At 46.7% G+C, this 25,612-nt stretch overlaps 1 protein-coding gene across 7 annotated transcripts in view; it reads left to right on the top strand.

The window, feature by feature from the left end:
- The window catches only part of LOC129858029 (fibroblast growth factor 13), a 189,702-nt gene extending 180,782 nt beyond the window's left edge, over window positions 1-8,920 (top strand). For all 7 annotated transcript variants that reach the window (XM_055926897.1, XM_055926899.1, XM_055926900.1 and 4 more), the window contains 2 exons: window positions 2,770-2,968; window positions 7,003-8,920. In XM_055926897.1, coding sequence (XP_055782872.1) covers window positions 2,770-2,968; window positions 7,003-7,139 — 336 coding nt within the window. In that variant the 3' untranslated portion in view covers window positions 7,140-8,920. The remainder of the gene's footprint in view (window positions 1-2,769; window positions 2,969-7,002) is intronic.
- Window positions 8,921-25,612: the final 16,692 nt, after the last annotated feature.

The raw sequence follows: 25,612 nt of genomic DNA, 5'->3' as shown, positions 1-25,612 counted from the left end.
CAGCTTTTTGCTTTAGAACGTAGATAATGACTAAATCAGAGACGACAAAATATGGAAAGGTGAGAGTAGAAGAGAGCATGAGATATGGCACAATGTAGACTAGAGAAACAAAATGAAGTGCTTGAGAGAAACAGAGAGAGATAAAGAGAGAGAGGGTGAGTGTGAGTTTGAGTGTCAGTAAGAAGTAAAGGGAAAAGCGATATATATACCGTTGAAGTTTACATACACTTCGGTTGGAGTCATTAAAACTTGTTTTTTAACCACTCCACAAATTTCTTGTTAACAAACTATAGTTTTGGCAAGTCGGTTTCGACATCTACTTTGTGCATGACACAAGTAATAAACAGCTTGGAAAATTCCAGAAAATTATGTCATTGCTTTAGAAGCTTCTAATCATTAATTGCTTCTAATCAATTGGAGCTTCTAATCAATTGGAGGTGTACCTGTGGATGTATTTCAAGGCATACTTTCAAACTTAGTGAAAGGAAATCAGCAAAGGCCTCAGAAAATAAATTGTAGACCTCGACAAGTCTAGTTCATCCTTGGGAGCAATTTCCAAATGCCTGAAGGTACCACGTTCATCTGTACAAACAATAGTACGCAAGTATAAACACCATGGGACCATGCAGCCATGCAGACTGCCATGCAGTCACCGTGCAGTCATACCGCTCAGGAAGGAGCGTTCTGTCTCCTAGAGATGAACGTACTTTGGTGCGAAAAGTGAAAATCAATCCCAGAATAACAGCAAAGGACCTTGTGTAGATGCTGGAGGAAACAGGTACAAAAGTATCTATATCCACAGTAAAACGAGTTCTATACCGACATAACCTGAAAGGCTGCTCAGCAATGAAGAAGCCATTGCTCCAAAACCACCATATAAAAAGCCAGACTACGGTTTGCAACTGCACATGGGGACAAAGGTCGTACTTTTTGGAGAAATGTCCTCTGGTCTGATGAAACAAAAATAGAACTCTTTGGCCATAATGACCATCGTTATGTTTGGAGGAAAAAAGGGGAGGCTTGCAACCCAAAGAACACCATCCCAACCGTGAAGCACGGGGGTGGCAGCATCATGTTGTGGGGGTGCTTTGCTGTAGGAGGGACTGGTGCACTTCACAAAATAGATGGCATCATGAGGATGGAAAATTGTGGATATATTGAAGCAAATTCTCAAGAGATCAGTCAGGAAGTTAAAGCTTGGTCGCAAATGGGTCTTCCAAATAGATAATGACCCAAAGCATACTTCCAAAGTTGTGACAAAAGGGCTTATGGACAACAAAGTCAAGGTATTGGAGTGGCCATCACAAAGCCCTGACCTCAACCCTATAGAAAATGTGTGGGCAGAACTGAAAAAGCGTGTGCGAGCAAGGAGGCCTACAAACCTGACTCAGTTACACCAGCTCTGTCAGGAGGAATGGGACAAAATTCACCCAACTTATTATGGGAAGCTTTTGGAAGGCCAAAACGTTTGACCCAAGTTAAACAATTTAAAGGCAATGCTCCCAAATACTAATTGAGTGTATGTAAACTTCTGACCCACTGGGAATGTGAAATAGAAATAAAAGCTGAAATAAATCATTATTATTATCGTTACTACTATTATTCTTACATTTCACATTCTTAAAATAAAGTGGTGATCCTAACTGACCTAAGGCAGGGAATCTTTACAATTATTTAATGTCAGGAATTGCGAAAAACTGAATTTAAATGTATTTGGCTAAGGTGTATGTAAACTTCCGACTTCACCTGTATATATAAAAAGAGAAAGATATATAAAGAAAATAATATATATATATATATAGAGAGAGAGAGGGGGGGGATAGAGAGAGAGAGGAAGAAAGAGAGATATACTGTATATGTAAAGAGAGAGATAGAGAGAGAGCGCGAAAGGGAGAGGGATAGAGAGAGAGAGGAAGATAGAGGACCAAATCTGACAAATAGCTTTTTTAAAGTGTCCCAGGAGTCCCCTGTAGATTGTGTTCGGTGCTCCTCAGAACAGCCAATTCATTAGCGGATGAGAGACAGTGGAGCGTCTGCCTGGACATTACATAACCTCTGTAAAACACACACACACTCATGCCACACACACAAACACACGCGGATGGACGCACACACTGCTGCTAGATAGTCTGCTGAAGGATTGGCTAACAAATAGAAGCTACATATAAATAGAGTGCCCATCCTCCAACAAATGTTGTTATTAATTGTCCCATATATTATTAATACCGCGGAGTAAAATGAGAGTGAATGTTGAATCGTGGTGTGTTGTATCTATGGCATAAAGCTATGAATGATTTATTATAATGAACATAAGAGCCTTTGAAAATACTGTGGTAATGTGGTAAGCATTAAGAGGTGAATGTCTTGAATTAGATGGAGCTGGAAGGATCTTTCAACCCCTGTGTGTGTGTGTGTGTGTGTGTGTGTGTGTGTGTGTGTGTGTGTGTGTGTGTGTGTGTGTGTGTGTGTGTGTGTGTGTGTGTGTGTGTGTGTGTGTGTGTGTGTGTGTGTGTGTGTGTGTGTGTGTGTGTGTGTGTGTGTGTGTGCGCGCGCGCGCGCTCTAAGCAAGTGTTTGAGTTGTGCCGTCATCTCTTGTTTCTTAAGTAATGGCGCTTCATGTCTCAGTGCCTCTCATTTGCTAAAAAGCGAGAAACGAGAAGGGCTCTTAAAACCTCTCTGATCAGTGGCCACCCTCCTCCTTCAGCCATGGCTCATCCGGTCTTCTCCTCTCCTCCCTGCTCCCTCCCTCTCTTTCTTTCTTCTCCTCAGGAACACTTCACCCCGGAGTGCAAGTTCAAAGAGTCTGTGTTTGAGAACTACTACGTGACCTACTCCTCCATGATCTACAGACAGCAGCAGTCTGGTAGGGGCTGGTACCTCGGTCTGAATAAAGAGGGGGAGATAATGAAGGGAAACCACGTGAAGAAGAACAAGCCAGCAGCCCACTTCCTCCCCAAGCCTTTGAAAGGTGAGACTGTCCATCTTTCTTCCTATAGGGTGCTTGGCTCTATATTGGAGACAATAGAGCAGGGTTCCCCAAATGTTTTTTTTTATTGTTGGACATAATAGACTGTAAAAACACCAGGAAATCAGTTCCAAGTTATTTTAATTTGAGAAATCTGTTCCCAAGTATTCCCACGCATAATAGAGAGACAATGTAAACAAGGTTTGAAATGATTTTGTTTTAGTCAGACATTATATCTGTTTGAGCTTCTTGCTGTCAATTTGCAGTCTCCAAATTATTCCTCTCAAGAACAAATAGACCCGCGGCTGAATCTAGTTGGGGATCCCTGCAATAAAGGATAATAAGAGATGTTTCTTAGGTAACTTTACTTTTTCGAAAGTTTCTTCATTATTCTCCCAAGCCCATTACATTGCAATTGAAAGTTTATTGGTGATTCACTATGGCCTGGAGCACTGAGCTTTGGCAGCGGTTATTTGTTTAAATGGGAGACTTTCCAGAAAAAACACCAAGCTTCTTTTTGATTAAATCTCTCTCTCTCTTTCTCTCTCTTTCTCTCTGCGGGTAGTCTCTCCCTACAGCCTGGGGAAAGGCTGCTCTCAGGCCCCCTGCCGTCAGGCTTTCTGCTCTGAGGCAACGGTGTGTGGACAGGACCATTGCGCACTCCCTAAAAGCTATTCATACTTCATTGGAGCCAGACAGTGGAAAAGGCATTGGCAGTGTCCATGCCGAAAAGCCGCGGGAATGATAAAGTGCTGCCTGTTTGAATAGAGACAGCTAAGCTTTTTAACACAAATGTCATGGCGAAGAAGAAGCGGCCCACCTCCACCCAACCAAGCCAGGTGCCTCATGGAAGGAGGGGGGATGATTGTGTGCTGGATAGATGGATCTGTTCATGATGTTGAAAAGGCCACAGCTCTTTCATCTAGAACAAGATACAGGCTTACCTGTCAACAGAGAGAACAAGATAAAAACTGAGAGCGTCTGGACTCCACTTCCACGAGATGAAAGGATGAGCTTTTAGACAACAAAAAAAGTCCCCATTCAAGAAAGGCACCGCTGGTGACGCAAATTACTCAACCGACGAGAGCCCCGAGCGGGTAGCAATTTATTTCGAAAAATCTGATCAGACATTCAGTCGTTTCGTCATTTGTATCCGTCAAGTTCCAAGCTTCTTTGGTGCTTGCATGATTTACAAATATATTGTTACCCTGTTTGTGTACAGGCTGGAAAATCTTGGTTAAAAGATTACAAGAAGTTGTCGTCCCTAAATGAGGGCAGGAGGGCGTTGGAGAGTAATGCACTGGGCTTTGAATCTCTTTCAACCCCTTTTTCACAAGGGCAGAAATATACAGCAAACAGACAGCTGTGGTGATGATGCTTTCTCTAACGGGTTTGCGGTTGGCTTGGCTGCTCCTATCCTCCGACCGAACCGACCAGTAGCTCATTAAAAATCCAAGTCTCTGCTCACTGTAATAGCTTTTGGGTTACATTTAACATCCCGACCAGGGGGACCAAACACAGTTAAGAGCAATAGCCAGAGAATGATCGCCCCGCACTCATGAGAGAGCGAGAGAGAGGTAAAGGGAAAAGAGAGAGAGAGAGGTAAAGGGAAAAGAGACAGAGAGAGAGGTAAAGGGAAAAGAGACAGAGAGAGAGGTAATAGAGAGAGAGAGAGGGGGGGGGGTACAGGGAAAAGAGAGAGGGAGAGAGAGGGGGGGTACCGGGAAAAGAGAGAGAGATGGGGGGGGGTACAGGGAAAAGAGAGAAGGAGAGAGATACAGGGGGATACAGTGAAAAGAGAGAGGGAGGGAGAGAGAGAGGGGGGTACAGGGAAAAGAGAGAGGGAGAGAGAGAGAGAGGGTTACAGGGAAAAGAGACAGAGAGGTACAGGGAAAAGAGACAGAGAGGTAAAGGGAAAAGAGACAGAGAGGTAAAGGGAAAAGAGAGAGAGGGGTAAAGGGAAAAGAGACAGAGAGGTAAAGGGAAAAGAGAGAGAGAGGTAAAGGAAAAAGAGACAGAGAGGTAAAGGGAAAAGAGACAGAGAGGTAAAGGGAAAAGAGACAGAGAGGTAAAGGGAAAAGAGAGAGAGAGGTAAAGGGAAAAGAGACAGAGAGGTAAAGGGAAAAGAGAGAGAGGGGTAAAGGGAAAAGAGACAGAGAGGTAAAGGGAAAAGAGACAGAGAGGTAAAGGGAAAAGAGAGAGAGAGGTAAAGGGAAAAGAGAGAGAGGGGTAAAGGGAAAAGAGACAGAGAGGTAAAGGGAAAAGAGAGAGAGAGGTAAAGGGAAAAGATAGAGAGGGGTAAAGGGAAAAGCGACAGAGAGGTACAGGGAAAAGCGACAGAGAGGTACAGGGAAAAGAGACAGAGAGGTAAAGGGAAAAGAGAGAGAGGGGTAAAGGGAAAAGAGAGAGAGAGGTAAAGGGAAAAGAGACAGAGAGGTAAAGGGAAAAGAGAGAGAGAGCGAGAGAGTTAAAGGGAAAAGAGTGCGAGAGAGTTAATGGGAAAAGAGAGAGCGAGGTAAAGGGAAAAGAGAGAGAGAGGGGTAAAGGGAAAAGAGAGAGAGAGAGTTAATGGGAAAAGAGAGAGCGAGGTAAAGGGAAAAGAGAGAGAGAGGGGTAAAGGGAAAAGAGAGAGAGAGAAAAGAGAGAGGAAGAATGATAATGTGTGGGGGAAATAAGTTGTTGGGCATAATTGCTTTAAGATTGTTTAAATGTACAGATGCTATAATAAGGCAATGTGATAAATATGACACATTTTTGGCTGTCTAAGAGGAAGAAAAATTGCATAAATGCAGACAAATGGCAAAATAAAGTTGTCATAATGAAGTAAATATGGGAGCTCGCTTTTATCTCCAGAAAATTGTACTTTGCTTTCATTGCAAATCTACAAACCATGACAAAAAGGCACTATTCTCTATCTCCCTACATCTTAGAGAGAGAGAGAGAGAGAGAGAGAGAGAGAGAGAGAGAGAGAGAGAGAGAGAGAGAGAGAGAGAGAGAGAGAGAGAGAGAGACACTTGCCGAGAGAGAGAGAGAGAGAGAGAGAGAGAGAGAGACACTTGCCGAGAGAGAGAGAGAGAGAGAGAGAGAGAGAGAGACACTTGCCGAGAGAGAGAGAGAGAGAGAGAGAGAGAGAGAGAGAGAGAGAGAGAGAGAGAGAGAGAGAGAGAGAGAGAGAGAGAGAGAGAGAGAGAGCTTGTGAGTGTTAAGCTGCTAGGTCGAAGAGGGAGATATACAGTAGAGAAAGAAATAGAGGGATGATTGGTAGAGGAGAAGCGTATATGAACTAAGGATGAACGGCCCCAGCGGTGAGATGGACTGACCTCCAGGTCATCCTCCAGCATTAGAGTTGCATAATGCCATGGCTAATAAGCCCAGTATCGATCCCACACAGCTTCCCACTGAAGTCCAATATTGATTGACTCGTGTGTGCGCAGGGATTCTTTGTGTGAAGCGTGCTGCTGTCACCCGAAAGCCAAGGCTAAGGGAAGGAAGCATCTTTGGAGAGTTTAGTTTGCTGCTTCGGCCCAAGCCCCAGAGAACCACACACGTCAAAGCATATTCTGGCAGGAGGCTGTTTAAGGAGTGGCTCCTAAAGACTAAAGAGATCAGAACCTCTGGTGTTTCTTCTGAAACGTTTAAGAGATGCAAACGAGCTTGCTTTAGCTTGGCGTGCTGCAGTACACTTCAAGGAGACGGGTACAAGCTCCTGAATAGCTCATGGAAGGCAGTGGCTATAAGTACTTTCTGTCCTAAATAAATGCCTTGTCCTGGCTTTTTTTAACTCCCTTCTGCATATTTCAGGGTTGTACATTATGTTAAGATATACAGTGACATGATCAGAGGGAATTGAGCAATAGAATAGACTAGAACTTGGTCCGGCCAGAGAGGAAAATGTGCATCTCCAGGTGGACAATGCAATTCTATTCTATTCTGTTCTATTCTATTTTATTCTGTTCTACTGCTCAGATCCGCTCATCTACACTAGCAGCCTTATGCATGTGTCTGACCATTGCCCCGTATGTCTGTGTGTCCCACAGTGGCCATGTACAGGGAACCCTCCCTCCACGACCTGACTGAATTCTCACGCTCCGGTAGCGGCACGCCCACCAAGTCCCGGAGCGCCTCGGCCGTGCTCAACGGAGGCAAGACGGTGAGCCAGAACGAGTCCACGTAGCCGGGCGTCGCGGGCCGGGGCAGACGTAAGAAGACACCTCACCCTCCGAAGAGCGTGGCTTCCAAGCAGACTTCTCTCTCCAAAACCATCGGCAGTTCAGGACAACATTACGACTATAAACACCATCACGACCACCAAGCAATCACCACACTTGATTAGGCTCCATATCTCTCACCATATGGTCAACAGCCAACCACATTACACCGTGAGCCATTTTCTGTTGGTCACTCTCTGGTGGTAAGAACTGTGTACCAGTCATCTTTTATGGTTTTTTGTTTACTTCCTGCAGATAACAACTACTTTTACTTATAGGTCCTGATCATATAGACACCTACCCAGTCATATCTGGCAGGCAGGCAGGTAAAGAGGCAGGTGGTCAGGGCAACTGGTGAGGGTCTGGGCTGCTGGGTATGCAGTAGATGGAGAAGTCCCCTGTTTCTGTGTGTCATCCATGATGCCTCTATGTATACGAAGCCAATCCCTCGGGGTTGCAGCTTTAGCGACGCTGCGACCGCAGCCAGCTGTAACGGTAGCTCTCCTGCATTCTAGCGCACAAGCTCAGAAGAGACTTGAGCTCTCTAGCATAAAAAAAAAGCCTACATTCAGCTGACCTGGAAAAGAATCTAAAAAGCGCGTGGCACCCGCTGTTTGAGCGACAACGCCATAGCTGCACCTTTACTTTGCTAATTTTCGGGATTAGCTGAGATCTTTTTTTGTTTTTTTTGTTCTCTCCCCTCCTCCCTCTCCTCAGTATTTGTGTTTTTGTAGCTGTCTACACAGTGAAAGGGGTTTCAGCAAACCAAAGACAGAGCTGAAAGAGTGTCCCTTTAAGCAGTCACACCAAGCCAGTATAGAGGTGCAGCTGGAAGTTGTTGAATTATTTTTCTTAATGTACATTTTTGATGAGAGAAAGAAAGTGAAGAAAGAGACTGCATAAGAGAGGGAAAGAGAGAAAAAAAAAAGATTTAGAAAGGACTCTGGGGTGTAGAAAGCTCATGGGACGGAGACTATTATTACTGGTGAGCTCTCCGGTTGAGTTTGGTAGGAATTGACTGTTCAGTGTCCCCGCCTTCTGTTTCTATTGTGTCACATTGTCTTCTGTCCCTGTGGTCTGTTCTCCAATCCAGTGCTTGTGTCATGCCTTGCCCCGTTCCCCTTTGTTGACTCTTATTGGCTGATTCAGTTCACCATATAAGGATATGGTGACGGCCCCCATCCAGGACTTGTTTCGTGTTTGAGTAACTTATCGTGGTGACAATTTTCTATATATAATAATGAAAAAAAATACTGTGGAATTTTAGGTGGCTTAAACATTTTATAGGATATGTCATATTTGTAAAAGTGAACAAAACAAAAAAAAGAAAGAAACATCAGACTCTGCCCTTTCTTGCACATGGCATGTAAAAACACGGTTGTGTACAAAAAGGACCCTTTTTTGGGCTAAGTACTCCTTCCCTTCAGCTACATACCTTGTTCATATGGAACATGCTACTGGGAGGCTTGGTTTGTCTTTCGTTTCCTTTGGGAGGTTTTGAAGTGAACATATCTATTGCATGGGAGACAGCAGGGGATTCTGGACTATAGAGCTATAGTGCATGATGTAGGCTATGTGTATTAACCCATGTTGGATCATGTGTTCCTAATTACCAGGACAAAAGTGAAAAACAACCTGTACAGGCAGATGGCTGTCGCTCGGCCTGCTACCTTCCAAGTTGTGTATTATTTGTTGTATACACCAAATGCACTGAATAAAATGTTTATATTAAGATATACTTTTAAAACGTGTCTTTTCCTTTCCTTTCTTTCCTGACGTACTCCACACTCCTTTCTGCATTCTGTTCACAACAGATCTGATGCATACCGCTACATTGAATGCGATACTATACCAATGAAGAAGAACACAACAAATCTGCAGTGTACATAATGATGCAGCCAGGCATTATAATGTGGTAGCTATGGCTGATATGTAGCTAGGCAGGGCCGGAGGATGGTACTCTAACACTGCTGGTCCTGAGGAGTTTGTGAGGGGAGAAGAAAGCCAGGCCGTATCCACCTCCTATCTTCTTGGCGTCTGGACACAGATGAATCACCTGGAGCCATACATACACAGACAGGATTGGGCTTTAAATGCCTGCAGAGTCAAGGCTCCAGTACCAGCCTAATCGCACCCCCTTTTGCCCTCAGAACAGCCTGAATTCGCCGGGGCATGGACTCTATAAGGTGTCGAAATTGTTCCAAAGGAATGCTGGCCCGTGTTGACTCCAATGCTTCCCACATGTTGTTTCAAGTTGGCCGGATGTCCTTTGAGTGCTGGACCATTTTTGATCAAATCAAATTGTATTTGTCACATGTGCCGAATACAGCAGGTGTAGACCTTACAGTGAAATGCTTACTTACGAGCCCCTAACCGACAGTGCAGTTTCAAAAAATACACGCAGGAAACTGTTGAGCTTAAAAAAAACATACCCCGTTCAAAGGCACTCAAATTATTTGTCTTGTCCATTCACCCTCTGAATGGCACACACACAACCCATGTCTTAAGTGTCCCAAGGCTAAACTACTATTCTTTAACCTGTCTCCTGTGCTTCATCTACACTGATTGAAATGGACTTAACAAGTGACTTCAGTAAGGGAGTATAGCTTTCACCTGAATTCACCTGGTCAGTCTATGTCATGGAAAGAGCAGGTGTTCCTAATGTTTTGTACACTCAGGGTATACTGTATAGACCTCACCTCACCTCACCAGTCCACAGCCCAGGGCCCATTCTATGTAATGAATCAATATCTCCGCTGGACCTCTAGGGTTGAAAATAGCCCCTGTGCTAGAGATTGACATTTTAAATCATTCCAATATTGAAATAATATCATAGTAGAAATACATGTGCTTTAAAAAATATATATTTAAACTGCGACTTGGGGAAGACGACTTGCTGCTACAGCAGCAGGGCGGGGATGGGAAGGGGCGGGGCAGGGGCCGGTCCGTGTGACACTGGAGGGAAAGAGAGAGAGCGAGTAGCCATACTGAGGAGTTCGACAGACATGTAGATTCCAGAGGTTATCTGTCATCCCATCTGGTAGTACCTATCTTTACTGCATCAAATCGAGGTAAAGGAGCTAGCTAAGATAGCCAGATGTTAGGTAGCTTGCTAGCTAGGCTAATTTAGGCTATTTTGCTGCTCTCCCTGTCACTGCCTACTTGCTTTAATAAATTGAGAATTTCAAAGTCATGATATACTTGCGTGTAGCAATGTCACATGGATCATTTAATTTAATGTAGACAAAGCCTTTTCATTGTAAAAATAGGCCTATACTTTTTCTTCAAAATGAATACTTGCAATAATCGAATACTAACATCCGTTCAGAAGTTTGAATATTAAAATAACCATACCTATCCCTACCATGGGCTAGAGCACAATTACATATCTGTCCTTGTGCGGATCCAGGGTCAGTTTTTCATTTTAGACCCCAAAGGTAAAGGTTAGGATATGGGAGGGGTAAACTGATGCTAGATTAGTTTCAAGTTGTAATGTCACATGCACAAGTACAGTGAAATGCCTTTCTTGGAAACTCAAAACCCAACATTGTAATAATCAATAACACTGTATTACTAGACAAAAACTAAAGAAATAAGGAAAATAAATATGAAATACACAATAAAGTAAGTAAGCAAACTATATACGGGAAATATTTTAAAAGTCAGTTCCAATACCATATTTACATGTGCAACAGGATATATGATAAATAGGGTAGCAGTAGCTTGTATGTGAGTGGGTGTGTGTAGAGTCAGTATAAATGTATGTGCATATTATGTCTGAGTGACCAAATGATGGAGTTCGTGTGAGTGTGTAGGGCCCTGTGAGTGTGTAGGTTCCTGTGAGTGTGTAGGGCCCTGTGAGTGTATAGGTTCCTGTGAGTGTGTAGGGCCCTGTGAGTGTGTAGGGTCTGTGAGTGTGTAGAGCCCTGTGATTGTGTAGGGTCTGTGAGTGTGTAGAGCCCTGTGAGTGTGTAGGGCCCTGTGAGTGTGTAGGGTCTGTGAGTGTGTAGAGCCCTGTGAGTGTGTAGGGCCCTGTGAGTGTGTAGAGCCCTGTGAGTGTGTAGGGCACTGTGAGTGTGTAGAGCCCTGTGAGTGTGTAGGTTCCTGTGAGTGTGTAGGGCCCTGTGAGTGTGTAGGTTCATGCGAGTGTGTAGGGCCCTGTGAGTGTGTAGAGCCCTGTGAGTGTGTAGGGCCCTGTGAGTGTGTAGGGTCTGTGAGTGTGTAGAGCCCTGTGAGTGTGTAGAGCCCTGTGAGTGTGAGGGCCCTGTGAGTGTGTAGAGCCCTGTGAGTGTGTAGGGCACTGTGAGTGTGTAGAGCCCTGTGAGTGTGTAGAGCCCTGTGAGTGTGTAGGGCCCTGTGAGTGTGTAGAGCCCTGTGAGTGTGTAGGGCCCTGTGAGTGTGTAGAGCCCTGTGAGTGTGTAGAGCCCTGTGAGTGTGTAGAGCCCTGTGAGTGTGTAGGGCCCTGTGAGTGTGTAGGGCCCTGTGAGTGTGTAGAGCCCTGTGAGTGTGTAGGGCCCTGTGAGTGTGTAGGGCCCTGGGAGTGTGTAGGGCCCTGTGAGTGTGTAGATCCCTGTGAGTGTGTAGGGCTCTGTGAGTGTGTAGAGCCCTGTGAGTGTGTAGGGCCCTGTGAGTGTGTAGGGCCCTGTGAGTGTGTAGAGCCCTGTGAGTGTGTAGAGCCCTGTGAGTGTGTAGGGCCCTGTGAGTGTGTAGGGCCCTGTGAGTGTGTAGAGCCCTGTGAGTGTGTAGGGCCCTGTGAGTGTGTGGAGCCCTGTGAGTGTGTAGAGCCCTGTGAGTGTGTAGAGTCCTGTGAGTGTGAAGGGCCCTGTGAGTGTAGTGCCCTGTGAGTGTGTAGAGCCTAGTGAGTGTGTAGGGCCCTGTGAGTGTGTAGGGCCTAGTGAGTGTGTAGAGCCTTGTGAGTGTGTAGAGCCCTGTGAGTGTGTAGGGTCTGTGAGTGTGTTAGAGCCCTGTGAGTGTGTAGGGTCTGTGAGTGTGTTAGAGCCCTGTGAGTGTGTAGGGCCCTGTGAGTGTGTAGAGTCCTGTGAGTGTGTAGGGCCCTGTGAGTGTAGTGCCCTGTGGGTGTGTAGGGCCTAGTGAGTGTGTAGGGCCCTGTGAGTGTGTAAGGCCTAGTGAGTGTGTAGAGCCTTGTGAATGTGTAGAGCCCTGTGAGTGTGTAGAGTCCTGTGAGTGTGTAGGGCCCTGTGAGTGTAGTGCCCTGTGAGTGTGTAGGGCCTAGTGAGTGTGTAGGGCCCTGTGAGTGTGTAGGGCCCTGTGAGTGTGTAGTGCCCTGTGAGTGTGTAGGGCCTAGTGAGTGTGTAGAGCCTTGTGAGTGTGTAGAGCCCTGTGAGTGTGTAGGGTCTGTGAGTGTGTTAGAGCCCTGTGAGTGTGTAGGGTCTGTGAGTGTGTTAGAGCCCTGTGAGTGTGTAGTGCCCTGTGAGTGTGTAGGGTCTGTGAGTGTGTTAGAGCCCTGTGAGTGTGTAGGGCCCTGTGAGTGTGTAGTGCCCTGTGAGTGTGTAGGGCCTAGTGAGTGTGTAGAGCCTTGTGAGTGTGTAGAGCCCTGTGAGTGTGTAGGGTCTGTGAGTGTGTTAGAGCCCTGTGAGTGTGCATAGAGACAGTGCAAAAATGTAAATAAAAGGTCAATAAAGATACAAGGTTAACTCAGAGAGTCCTTGTAGCTATTTTGTTAGCTATATATCAGTTGTATTGCTTGGGGATAGAAGCTGTTGAAGAGCCTGTTGGTGTCAGACCCGATGCACCGGTACCTCTTGCAGTGCGGCAGCAGAGAAAATACTCTATGAACTCACACCGAGGTACTTGAAGCTGTCTACCTGCTCCACTGCCACCATGTCGATGTGGATGGGGGCGTGCCCCCCCCCACCCCCTGTTTCCTGCAGTCCATTATCCCTAAGGGGCAATGTCTACTCAGAACTCATAGCACAAGACAGCAGAATCCTAAGCCATCAGTATATTCGTTCCCCTGTAAACGAGGAGCCTTACACGCCGAGCACGCACACACGACTCGATGTAATTAGCCCCTACAAAGGATCCACTCCCATTGGATGGGGAAACGTCTGGCATGGCGGAACACTCCAGTTATGCAATACTCCATCCATGCCCATCTGTGGAGCGTAACGCAGTGGTAATGCTAATTTGAAGGCTAACCCTCTGCCGGGGGCGCACAGAGCAGGAGGACGGTGAGACGATGACACAGTACATGACAGGACTAATGAGGCCCACCTCTCCTTGACCTCTCCCTCCCTCCAGCATCTCAGAATATTGTCATCTCCCTTACACAAAGTCTTGTAGAAGATCACTGGCCTGGGTGTCACCAACTGAGCGTTCCAGGAGTTATAGGCTCTGACTGGTGTCAAATAGTGAGTCAAATGGAAATGCACAAGGTGAATACATAAAAGCAAAGCTAGGGTTACTGGGAAATAGTGGAACCGAATCAAGCAATTCACCTAACGTTTGATTGTGTCACGTTCGTTTGAATAGATGGACCAAGGTGCAGCGTATGTTGAGTTCCGCATAATATTTAATAGTGAAACTTAGCAAAACAAACGAAACAAACCATGACAACAGAGGCGCTACATACACTTACTCAAAACAATATCCCATAACGCACAGGTGTAAAAATGCTACTTAAGTATGATCCCCAATTAGAGACAACGATAGCCAGCTGCCTCTAATTGGGAATCATACCAACACACCAACATAGACAAAACAAACTAGAACCCCACATAGAAAATATAAACTAGACTAAATCCCTAGTCATGCCCTGACCTACTCTACCATAGAAAATAAAGGCTTCCTATGGTCAGGACGTGACAGATTGCTGCCGTCTTGAGACAGATTTGCGTCTCAAAACAGATTTTAATCTCAGCAGGATCATCCTTATGAATAAAGGATGAATACAAATCAAATGTTTGATCAAATCAAATCAAATGTTATTTGTCATGTGCTTCGTAAACAACAGGTGTAGACTAACAGTGAAAGCTTACTTACGGGCCTTTTACAACAATGCAGAGAGACGAGGAATAAATACACAATGAGTAATGATAACTTTGTTATATACACGGGGTACCAGTACCGAGCCCATGTGCAGGGGTATGAGGTAATTGCGGTAGATATGTATACCACAGGAGGCTGCTGAGGGGAGGACGGCTCATAATAATGCCCGGGAACGGAGCATATGGAATGGCATCAAACACCTTGAAACAACGTGTTTGATGTATTTGATACCATTCCACTGATTCCGCTCCAGTCATTACCACAAACCCGTTCTCCCCAATTAAGTTTCCACCAACCTCCTGTGATGTATATATAGGTGGGGATAAAGTGACTAGGCAGCAGGATAGATAATAAACTGTAGCAGCAGCGTATGTGGTGAGTCAAAACAGTTAGTGCAAAAGGGGATCAATGCAGATAGTCCAGGTAGCTATTTGGTTAGCTATTTAGCCGTCTTATGGCTTGGGGGTAGAAGCTATTCAGGGTCCTGTTGGTTCCAGACTTGGTACATTAGTACCGCTTGCCCTATGGTAGCAGAGAGAAGAGTCCATGAATTGGGTGGCTGGAATCTTTGACCATTTTTATTATGATACCGGCTAGTATAGAGGTCCTGGATGGCAGGGAGCTTGGCCCTAGTGATGTACTGGGCCGTACGCACTACCCTCTGTAGCGCCTTGTGGTCGGATACCAAGCAGTTGCCATACCAATGCAGCCAGTCAAAATGCTCCCAACGGTGCAGATGTATAATTTTTTGAAGATCTGAGGGCTCATGCCAAATCTTTTCAGCTTCCTGAGGGGGAAGAGGCGTCGTCGTGCCTTCTTCATGACTGTTATGGTGTGTTTGGGCCATGATAGGTCCTTAGTGATGTGGACACCGAGGAACTTGAAGCTCTAGACCCGCCCCACTACAGCCCCGTCGATGTGAATGGGGGCGTGCTAGGCCCTCCGTTTCCTGTAGTCCACGATCAGCTCCTTTGCCTTGCTGACGTTTAGGGAGAGGTTGTTGCCCTGGCACCACACTGCCAGGTCTCTGACCTCCTCCCTGTAGGCTGTCTCATCGTCAGCGGTGATCAGACCTACCACCATTGTGGCATCAGCAAACTTAATGATGGTGTTGGAGTCGTGCACAGCCACACAGTCGCGGGTGAATAGGGAGTACAGGAGGGGACTAAGCACGCACCCCTGAGGGGCCCCTGTGTTGAGGGTCAGCGTGGCGGATGTGTACCCTCACCACCTGGGGGCGGCCCGTCTGTTGAAGAGGGAGGTGTTCAGTTCCAGGGTCCTGAGCCTGGTGATGAGCTTGGAGGGCACAAGGGTGTTGAACGCTAACACAGTAACACAGAGACACACACATACACACACACCACTGGGAACACACCTGTTGAATCAACATTGTTTCCATGTCATTTCAATGAAATGACATGGAACCAATGTGGAATGGACGTTGGATTGACGTCTGTGCCCAGTGGGATGCATATTGGGGAATTAAAAGGTCTCATGATGAGAAGGAATCTCCAGCAATCAGCTGTCTCCCTTTTCCACTGCAAAATACATATGCAGTATACATAATAAAACATACATTTGTATTCTGCCATGTGTGGGTTTTGCATTAAGCTCATGTTATGTACAGAACAATAGTATGATGCCATCGTCCCGCTCCATTTCTTCTCATTCATCCATTTTTAGTGATAGGGCTTAATATTTCATGGAGATGTCATGTTTTTTCCTCAATTCATTCAGCAAAGAGGTGGCATAGTCAATCCAAGGAAGATTATGTTTCCTGTTCCCCTTACAGTACAAGGTTGACTCCCTCTCCCTGGGGTGTTTTACACGAAACAATTTTCCACCTGCCAGTCAAGACGTCAGTGCATGAAATTTTTGTAATTATGAACAATTTCTTGTGTTTTTTCCACCTTTGCACTTTTCACAGAATTTGAGGTACTGTGAATTTAGTGCAGTACAGTTTCCAAGAAATATTGATATTGATATCCTCAAATGAACAGGACAATTAAACACCATCGACTGTAGTGCTGACCTTTCACCTCAGCTGCCTGAGTCAGAGGTAGAGTAAATGTTGGGGGAGACAGGGAGTCTATCACACTCTCTACCTTCTCTCTCTGTGTGTGTCTCCTTTCTCTCTCTCTCTCTCTCTGTCTCTCTCTCACTCTTTCTCGCTCTCTCTGTCTCTCTCTCTCTCTCTCTCCCCCTTCTCTCCCCCCCTCTCTCTGTCTCTCTCTCTCTCTCTCTCTCTGAGCTTCTGACTTGATTGGCATGGACAGTTTTTTAGCCACTATTCTGAGGGCAATCACTCAGACACAGTCAATGCTCACGGCTGTACAGATTAGAACTGTTGCTGCATGCACGCACACACTGTGAATTGATTGTGAGTGTTAGTAGTGATTGAGAAGAACATTGGCTAGGTAAAGGAAAACGTTTTAACGGGGAGTTGATCCTGTTTGGTGCTTTAGGGTTGGCCCCTCCCCGAAACGGGCCCGTGCAGACTCAGGGGAAATAAATAAATAAATAATAGGTAACAAATAGGTAACACGCTGTGAATTTATTTTTATTTTTACTGCTCTAATTACGTGGCCAATATGTTCTTAAGCATGACGCAACGCGGAGTGCCTGGATACAGCCCTTAGCAGTTGTATATTTGCCACCCCCTCGAGCCTTATTGCTTAAATAACCAACAAATTATATGTCTCGAAGCCCTGGATACACACTGTAGACTGGAGAGAGAGAAAGTGAGAAAAAATGGGGAGGGAGAGAGAGTGCAAGGTTTGATAAGGATAAAGAAAGACAAAAAGCTGTATAGCCTTCAAGACCCTTGAACAGATGAATGGCGTGTGACTTCAGTGATTGTGTAAAACCAGCCATGATGGAGAGCACTAGCGCATGTTTGCAATATTATAAAGCTGACAGACATTCAACACAATGGCAAGTAGTCGCTCTCTGTAGTGCAGTTTTAGACTGATGTTCTTCGCTGTCCTGCAAGTCATACAGGTGTAGGACCTTAATTTGACCAGTATTGACGAAGCAAAATAATGCTTCAGCAACAGGATTTGAACGTATAGTGAACTTTAGTCTATAATGTTTCTTGGCCGGTGGTAAGGCTATTAGCTGGCCAAAATTAGGCTACATGAAAAGTGCAATACTGTTAACATAACCGTGTGTTAGTGAGGGTTTTCAGTGAATTTATGCACATCTGCAATTCCTGCAGTGCAAGAAAATGCTCAGCAACAAACGAGTGATCAAATTAAGATCCTATATCTGTACATAAAACACTTGTCTTCCGTGCAGAACTGATGAACTGATGAAACTAGCTGAAACGCACCCCTGTAAAAACTCAAATAGATATAAAGGACCAACAATTCCATCCTACCCCATGTACATGACTTTAAAGTGAGCTAAAAGCCTCTTCTTTACCCACTCTATCTCTCTTTTTCTCTCTCCCTCGCTCTCTCTCTCTCTCTCTCCCTTGAAGTGCTAGAAACTATCTTTCGCCTTCCTTGCTCTCTCTCTCTCTCTCTCTCTCTCTCTCTCTCTCTCTCACTTTCCTATTCTCTTTGAGCCCCATCATAGCACCGGGTGTAACAGAAGTGTCATCTCAGTAGATTCATCTGGCCAGGGAGAGAGTGTCTCACACTGATGTTATTTGCCAAGCTAGCACATCGCAGCAGCTAGGATGGTAGTAAGTGCCTGATAAGACACCACTGCACAGCGAACCTCAGCGATAACGCACACCACGAATAGTAACACACACCACTGCGCTGCCTCCCTCCACACCAGGAGCTCCGCACACTGCAGCTGGATGTCACCGCAGGGACACCTTTCTTTGTACTCTGAACAGAAACTAGGTGAGCGAACAAAAAGCCTCCTCAAGACGGGTTTCTTGAACAATGTGATCACAAGGGATGAAATTGGGTAGGGAAAGAAGTGGAACGCACTGGAGTTCTTTGTCTATCAGATGGTAAGAACATGTTTTAGAATAAAACTGTCAGAAACATAATTATTTCAGCGAGGAAGCCCATTATAAGACAAGTCTGTCACTCCCAAAATATCCTCTTTCAAATGACATGGTCTTGCGTTAAAAGATGCGTGGTTGAAGATACGTTTGTTCACTCATCACTTCATTGTGGATGAAATTACATGCATACAGATGTAGGAGCTTAATTTTAGCCAGTTTGCTAATGCAGGAAAATAATTCTGCAGCAACAGGACATTATTATAATGAATGACAATTTTTGTAGGGGTTGATACATAATATTCCATTTAGCAGACGTTTTAATCCAAAGAGACTTACAGTCATGCGTGCATACAGTTTGCGTATGGCTGGTTCCTGGAATAAACCCACTAGCCTGGCATTACAAGCACCATGCTCTACCAACTGAGCTACACAAGACCACATCAACGCTGAAATTTCAAACTGGAAATTACAAACTTCAGAAGCCTTTTTAAACCTCAAATATACTACACGTTTGAATTGTTTTGCATTACAGGAACATTCTCTTTCAACGGGGTGATCAAATAAAGATCCTACACCTGTAGGTTCGTCTTACATTTACATTTACATTTAAGTCATTTAGCAGACGCTCTTATCCAGAGCGACTTACAAATTGGTGCATTCACCTTATGACATCCAGTGGAACAGCCACTTTACAATAGTGCATCTAGATCATTTTAAGGGGGGGGGGGGGGGCAGAAGGATTGCTTTATCCTAGGTATTCCTTGAAGAGGTGGGGTTTCAGGTGTCTCCGGAAGGTGGTGATTGACTCCGCTGTCCTGGCGTCGTGAGGGAGTTTGTTCCACCATTGGGGTGCCAGAGCAGCGAACAGTTTTGACTGGGCTGAGCGGGAACTGTACTTCCTCAGTGGTAGGGAGGCGAGCAGGCCAGAGGTGGATGAACGCAGTGCCCTTGTTTGGGTGTAGGGCCTGATCAGAGCCTGAAGGTACTGAGGTGCCGTTCCCCTCACAGCTCCGTAGGCAAGCACCATGGTCTTGTAGCGGATGCGAGCTTCAACTGGAAGCCAGTGGAGAGAGCGGAGGAGCGGGGTGACGTGAGAGAACTTGGGAAGGTTGAACACCAGACGGGCTGCGGCGTTCTGGATGAGTTGTAGGGGTTTAATGGCACAGGCAGGGAGCCCAGCCAACAGCGAGTTGCAGTAATCCAGACGGGAGATGACAAGTGCCTGGATTAGGACCTGCGCCGCTTCCTGTGTGAGGCAGGGTCGTACTCTGCGGATGTTGTAGAGCATGAACCTACAGGAACGGGCCACCGCCTTGATGTTGGTGGAGAACGACAGGGTGTTGTCCAGGATCACGCCAAGGTTCTTAGCGCTCTGGGAGGAGGACACAATGGAGTTGTCAACCGTGATGGCGAGATCATGGAACGGACAGTCCTTCCCCGGGAGGAAGAGCAGCTCCGTCTTGCCGAGGTTCAGCTTGAGGTGGTGATCCGTCATCCACACTGATATGTCTGCCAAACATGCAGAGATGCGATTCGCCACCTGGTCATCAGAAGGGGGAAAGGAGAAGATTAATTGTGTGTCGTCTGCATAGCAATGATAGGAGAGACCATGTGAGGTTATGACAGAGCCAAGTGACTTGGTGTATAGCGAGAATAGGAGAGGGCCTAGAACAGAGCCCTGGGGGACACCAGTGGTGAGAGCGCGTGGTGAGGAGACAGATTCTCGCCACGCCACCTGGTAGGAGCGACCTGTCAGGTAGGACGCAATCCAAGCGTGGGCCGCGCCGGAGATGCCCAACTCGGAGAGGGTGGAGAGGAGGATCTGATGGTTCACAGTATCGAAGGCAGCCGATAGGTCTAGAAGGATGAGAGCAGAGGAGAGAGAGTTAGCTTTAGCAGTGCGGAGCGCCTCCGTGATACAGAGAAGAGCAGTCTCAGTTGAGTGACTAGTCTTGAAACCTGACTGATTTGGATCAAGAAGGTCATTCTGAGAGAGATAGCAGGAGAGCTGGCCAAGGACGGCACGTTCAAGAGTTTTGGAGAGAAAAGAAAGAAGGGATACTGGTCTGTAGTTGTTGAGATCGGAGGGATCGAGTGTAGGTTTTTTCAGAAGGGGTGCAACTCTCGCTCTCTTGAAGACGGAAGGGACGTAGCCAGCGGTCAGGGATGAGTTGATGAGCGAGGTGAGGTAAGGTAGAAGGTCTCCGGAAATGGTCTGGAGAAGAGAGGAGGGGATAGGGTCAAGCGGGCAGGTTGTTGGGCGGCCGGCCGTCACAAGACGCGAGATTTCATCTGGAGAGAGAGGGGAGAAAGAGGTCAAAGCACAGGGTTGGGCAGTGTGAGCAGAACCAGCGGTGTCGTTTGACTTAGCAAACGAGGATCGGATGTCGTCGACCTTCTTTTCAAAATGGTTGACGAAGTCGTCTGCAGAGAGGGAGGAGGGGGGGGGGAGGGGGAGGAGGATTCAGGAGGGAGGAGAAGGTGGCAAAGAGCTTCCTAGGGTTAGAGGCAGATGCTTGGAATTTAGAGTGGTAGAAAGTGGCTTTAGCAGCAGAGACAGAAGAGGAAAATGTAGAGAGGAGGGAGTGAAAGGATGCCAGGTCCGCAGGGAGGCGAGTTTTCCTCCATTTCCGCTCGGCTGCCCGGAGCCCTGTTCTGTGAGCTCGCAATGAGTCGTCGAGCCACGGAGCGGGAGGGGAGGACCGAGCCGGCCTGGAGGATAGGGGACATAGAGAGTCAAAGGATGCAGAAAGGGAGGAGAGGAGGGTTGAGGAGGCAGAATCAGGAGATAGGTTGGAGAAGGTTTGGGCAGAGGGAAGAGATGATAGGATGGAAGAGGAGAGAGTAGCGGGGGAGAGAGAGCGGAGGTTGGGACGGCGCGATACCATCCGAGTAGGGGCAGTGTGGGAAGTGTTGGATGAGAGCGAGAGGGAAAAGGATACAAGGTAGTGGTCGGAGACTTGGAGGGGAGTTGCAATGAGGTTAGTGGAAGAACAGCATCTAGTAAAGATGAGGTCAAGCGTATTGCCTGCCTTGTGAGTAGGGGGGGAAGGTGAGAGGGTGAGGTCAAAAGAGGAGAGGAGTGGAAAGAAGGAGGCAGAGAGGAATGAGTCAAAGGTAGACATGGGGAGGTTAAAGTCACCCAGAACTGTGAGAGGTGAGCCGTCCTCAGGAAAGGAGCTTATCAAGGCATCAAGCTCATTGATGAACTCTCCAAGGGAACCTGGAGGGCGATAAATGATAAGGATGTTAAGCTTGAAAGGGCTGGTAACTGTGACAGCATGGAATTCAAAGGAGGCGATAGACAGATGGGTAAGGGGAGAAAGAGAGAATGACCACTTGGGAGAGATGAGGATCCCGGTGCCACCACCCCGCTGACCAGACGGTCTCGGGGTGTGCGAGAACACGTGGGCAGACGAAGAGAGAGCAGTAGGAGTAGCAGTGTTATCTGTGGTGAGCCATGTTTCCGTCAGTGCCAGGAAGTCGAGGGACTGGAGGGACGCATAGGCTGAGATGAGCTCTGCCTTGTTGGCCGCAGATCGGCAGTTCCAGAGGCTACCGGAGACCTGGAACTCCACGTGGGTCGTGCGGGCTGGGACCACCAGGTTAGGGTGGGCGCGGCCACGCGGTGTGAAGCGTTTGTATGGTCTGTGCAGAGAGGAGAGAACAGGGATAGACAGACACATGGTTGACAGGCTACAGAAGAGGCTACGCTAATGCAAAGGAGATTAGAATGACAAGTGGGCTACACGTCTCGAATGTTCAGAAAGTTAAGCTTACGTTGCAAAAAAAAATAAAAATAAAATACAAGATCTTATTGACTAAAATGATATAGTACTGCTGGCTGGTGAAGTAGCCTGGCTAGCAGTGGCTACGTTGTTGAAAGTGAAGCTGGCTAGGTAACCTCGACAATTTCACTAAATTTCTCTAAACTACACAATTATCGTGGATACAAGGACAGCAAAGACAACTAGCTAACACTACGCTAATCAAGTCGTTCCGTTGTAATGTAAGTTTCTACAGTGCTGCTATTCGGTAGAAGTTGGCTAGCTAGCAGCGTTGGCTAGGGAGGGAAGCGCTTGGGAGGGAAGCGTCTTGGGAGGGAAGCGTCTTGGGAGGGAAGCGCTAAGAATTATGCAAGCGAATGAACAAGTGCTTGTTTATTCAGAGAGCAGTGGACAGCTTTATACAATCCACAGAGAGTACTATAGCACTCCCACTTTGCAACCGATGGAACACCCATCACTTGCACAGAGTGCAGAGAGGAAGGACGCAGCTGCTTGCTGCTAGCAATCCACTCTAATACATAACCCTGGCTCCAATCATGGTGTCCTCTCAAACATGGACATAGGCCTACTGAATAATAACATCAGATTCTAACACTCGATTTGTGGAAGAATTAGGATACGTTGTATTTATGAATTTCGTCCAGATGAAAAGGAACATTCCTCAAAGCCCCATTTTGGTGAATGAGGTGACCCTTGACCTGTTCCTTAGTGAGTACGGAGCAGCAACAAAAACACTTGAACTTTCAGCAACAATGTACAGATGGTCACTCTAATCGCCTTTTCTAAAGTCATGGTGTTCTAGTTGCCATGACGCCACCCTTTGAACGGTCCATCACCAAGCCAGCTATGACATCCTCTTCCTCTATGGCAATGGGTTGGTTGTATAATCTGGGCAAAGTAATTGGACATCATGGCTAATGGAATTTGATTGGTTGATGCACTGGGCTCAAATCCTATAACGGTTAAAGCAGCCAAACAGTGAGTGCACATCCCAAGCAAGTGCTGGCCAAGAGAGTAGGATGAACATCTTTATAATCCAGACTACGAGGAAAATACACTCTGTAAATGGATAATCCCTGGCTAATAATCCAGGACAATGAGTCTGACTGGCCTAACTCTATTTATTGAGTCTGACTGGCCTAACTCTATTTACTCAAATTATTGTAAAATTAATCTGGTTGTGTGCAGTATCTACATTGATGTCATAGTCAGAGGCCTTTTATTTTTGGTGAGGGGGGGACATTATGTGGTCATTAGTTCTTAGCGAACTAATGAACTACTGTCGTTTTTACAAATAGCAGGGTCAACTTTTCACATGGTGTGCTTTTGTGCTTTAAGCTCGTACATATAAATGACATACTAAAAATGAATTGAGTCCTCCAAAATCAGCTGATGTCTGTTTGACTTCTTAACTGATCAATGTGGAATACTTTTGAGCATTTCACTGAGATATCTAAACCTGTAAACTGATATATTGCTAAATAAACAAACTGCATTGATCTGTTTAGATGGTTGAGGGCAAGACACCAAAACATCAAACCCACTCATAAATTGTTTCCAGCAAAGCATTGATGAAATCAAACCAAGGTATGACGAAGAACCTTGGTCCAACCTTCATCCAAGGCTTGAAAGAAAATCCTTCATCATTCATACTGTACGTCGTTCTTCAAAAGCACTGAATTAAAGATGAGATTGGCTGTAACAGCCTCTATCATACTGCTAACCAAAGCAATATAACATTTTCACTAACATCTATTTTACTGCCACATCAATTTAACCAACTTGGTTTTGTAGGGCTAGCCTTACCACTCTCTACCACTCTCTACCTCCCCTTCTACCAAACCAGCCAGAGGAAAACATAACACTTCCTGAATTCCTTCTCCTCCATTCAACCAGTGATCTATAAATCTTATTTCATCACGGCCATGAAGAATCATCTTTCTCTATTTACCATACTGACAAAGGCTATCCACCACCTGTTCCAGAGGACCCGTTCACCCATTCCACCATAGATTGAAGAGGACCAAATGTATATTTCTCTCTCATTATTTCACTGGTACGCCATGTGAGTTTGCATTGGCTAGATAGAAAACAAGAAAAGGAGACGGAGACGCAGATCGAAAGAGAAAAGAGAGTAAATAACAAGACCAGTTCAGAAGAAAACATAGAAGGAATCATATCCCCTGAAGAGGAATTCTCCACTTGATCAATGGCTGGCTGTTTGCAATTATTGAACTATTCATGAAGGGAGTGTTGGGGTGGTTCGCTGTGTCTCCATGGTGACTGATGGAGCTGTCCTGGGCTAGGGGACTACTTTACGCCTGCCAGGCCTGACTACAGAAGAGATATCACTCCATTTGTCATATCCCATTCACGCGCCCCTCCCTTATTCACCCAGCTGGCAACTCACTCTGGCACCTACTCTCTCTGTCTCTCTCGCACGCTCTCTCACTCCTCCATCTTCCTCTATCGTTCAATCCATCTTTGTCTCCGACGCTCTCTGCCTTTCTCGGTTGATCTTTTATCTGTAACGCTCGTCGTTGGAATGAGAAGAGGAGGACCAATGCGCAGCGTGGTAAGTATCCATTTTAATAAGAATACTTGAACAATGAACAAAAACAATAAACTGACAAACGGCTGAGACAGTTCCGTATGGTGAAACACAGACACAGAAAATAACCACCCACAAAACACAAAGGAAAACAGGCTACCTAAATATGGCTCCCAATCAGAGACAACGACTGACACCTGCCTCTGATTGGGAACCATACTAGGCCAAACACAGAAATAGACAACCTAGACATACAACATAGAATGCCCACCCTCATCACACCCTGACCAAACAAAACATAGAAACATACAAAGCAATCTATGGTCGGGGCGTGACAGTACCCCCCCCCCCCAAAGGTGCGGACTCCAGCCGCAAAACCTGAACCTATAGCGGAGGGTCTGGGTGGGCATCTGTCCGCGGTGGCGGCTCTGGCGCGGGACGTGGACCCCACTCCACCATAGTCTTAGCCCGCTTAAGTGGCGTCTTTGGCGCGGCAACCCTCGCCGCCGACCTAGGACTGGGGACCCTAATAAAGGGCACCACTGGACTGAGGGGCGCCTCTGGACTGAGGGGCGCCTCTGGACTGAGGGGCAGCTCCGGACTGAGGGGCAGCTCCGGACTGAAGGGCAGCTCCGGACTGAAGGGCAGCTCCGGACTGAAGGGCAGTTCCGGACTGAGGGGCAGCTCAGGCGGCTCCGGACTGAGGGACAGCTCAGGCGGCTCCTGACTGAAGAGCGGCTCAGGCGCCTCTGGACTGAAGGGCGGCTCAGGCGCCTCTGGACTGAAGGGCGGCTCAGGCGCCTCTGGACTGAAGGGCGGCTCAGGGGCCTCTGGACTGAAGGGCGGCTCAGGGGCCTCTGGACTGAAGGGCGGCTCAGGCGCCTCTGGACTGAAGGGCGGCTCAGGCGTCTCCTGACTGAAGGGCGGCTCAGGCGGCTCAGGACAGACGGGCGGCTCAGGCGGCTCAGGACAGACGGGCGGCTCAAGACAGACGGGCGGCTCTGGAGGATCCGGACTGGAGGGAGACTCTGGCAGATCCGGACTGGAGGGAGACTCTGGCAGATCCGGACTGGAGGGACACACAGGAGACTTTGTTCTTAGAACAGGAACAGTACTCACCAGGCTGGA

Source organism: Salvelinus fontinalis, chromosome 6, assembly GCF_029448725.1.
Source record: "Salvelinus fontinalis isolate EN_2023a chromosome 6, ASM2944872v1, whole genome shotgun sequence".
Taxonomy (NCBI): domain Eukaryota; kingdom Metazoa; phylum Chordata; class Actinopteri; order Salmoniformes; family Salmonidae; genus Salvelinus; species Salvelinus fontinalis.
This window is presented reverse-complemented; position numbering and strand designations above follow the sequence as displayed.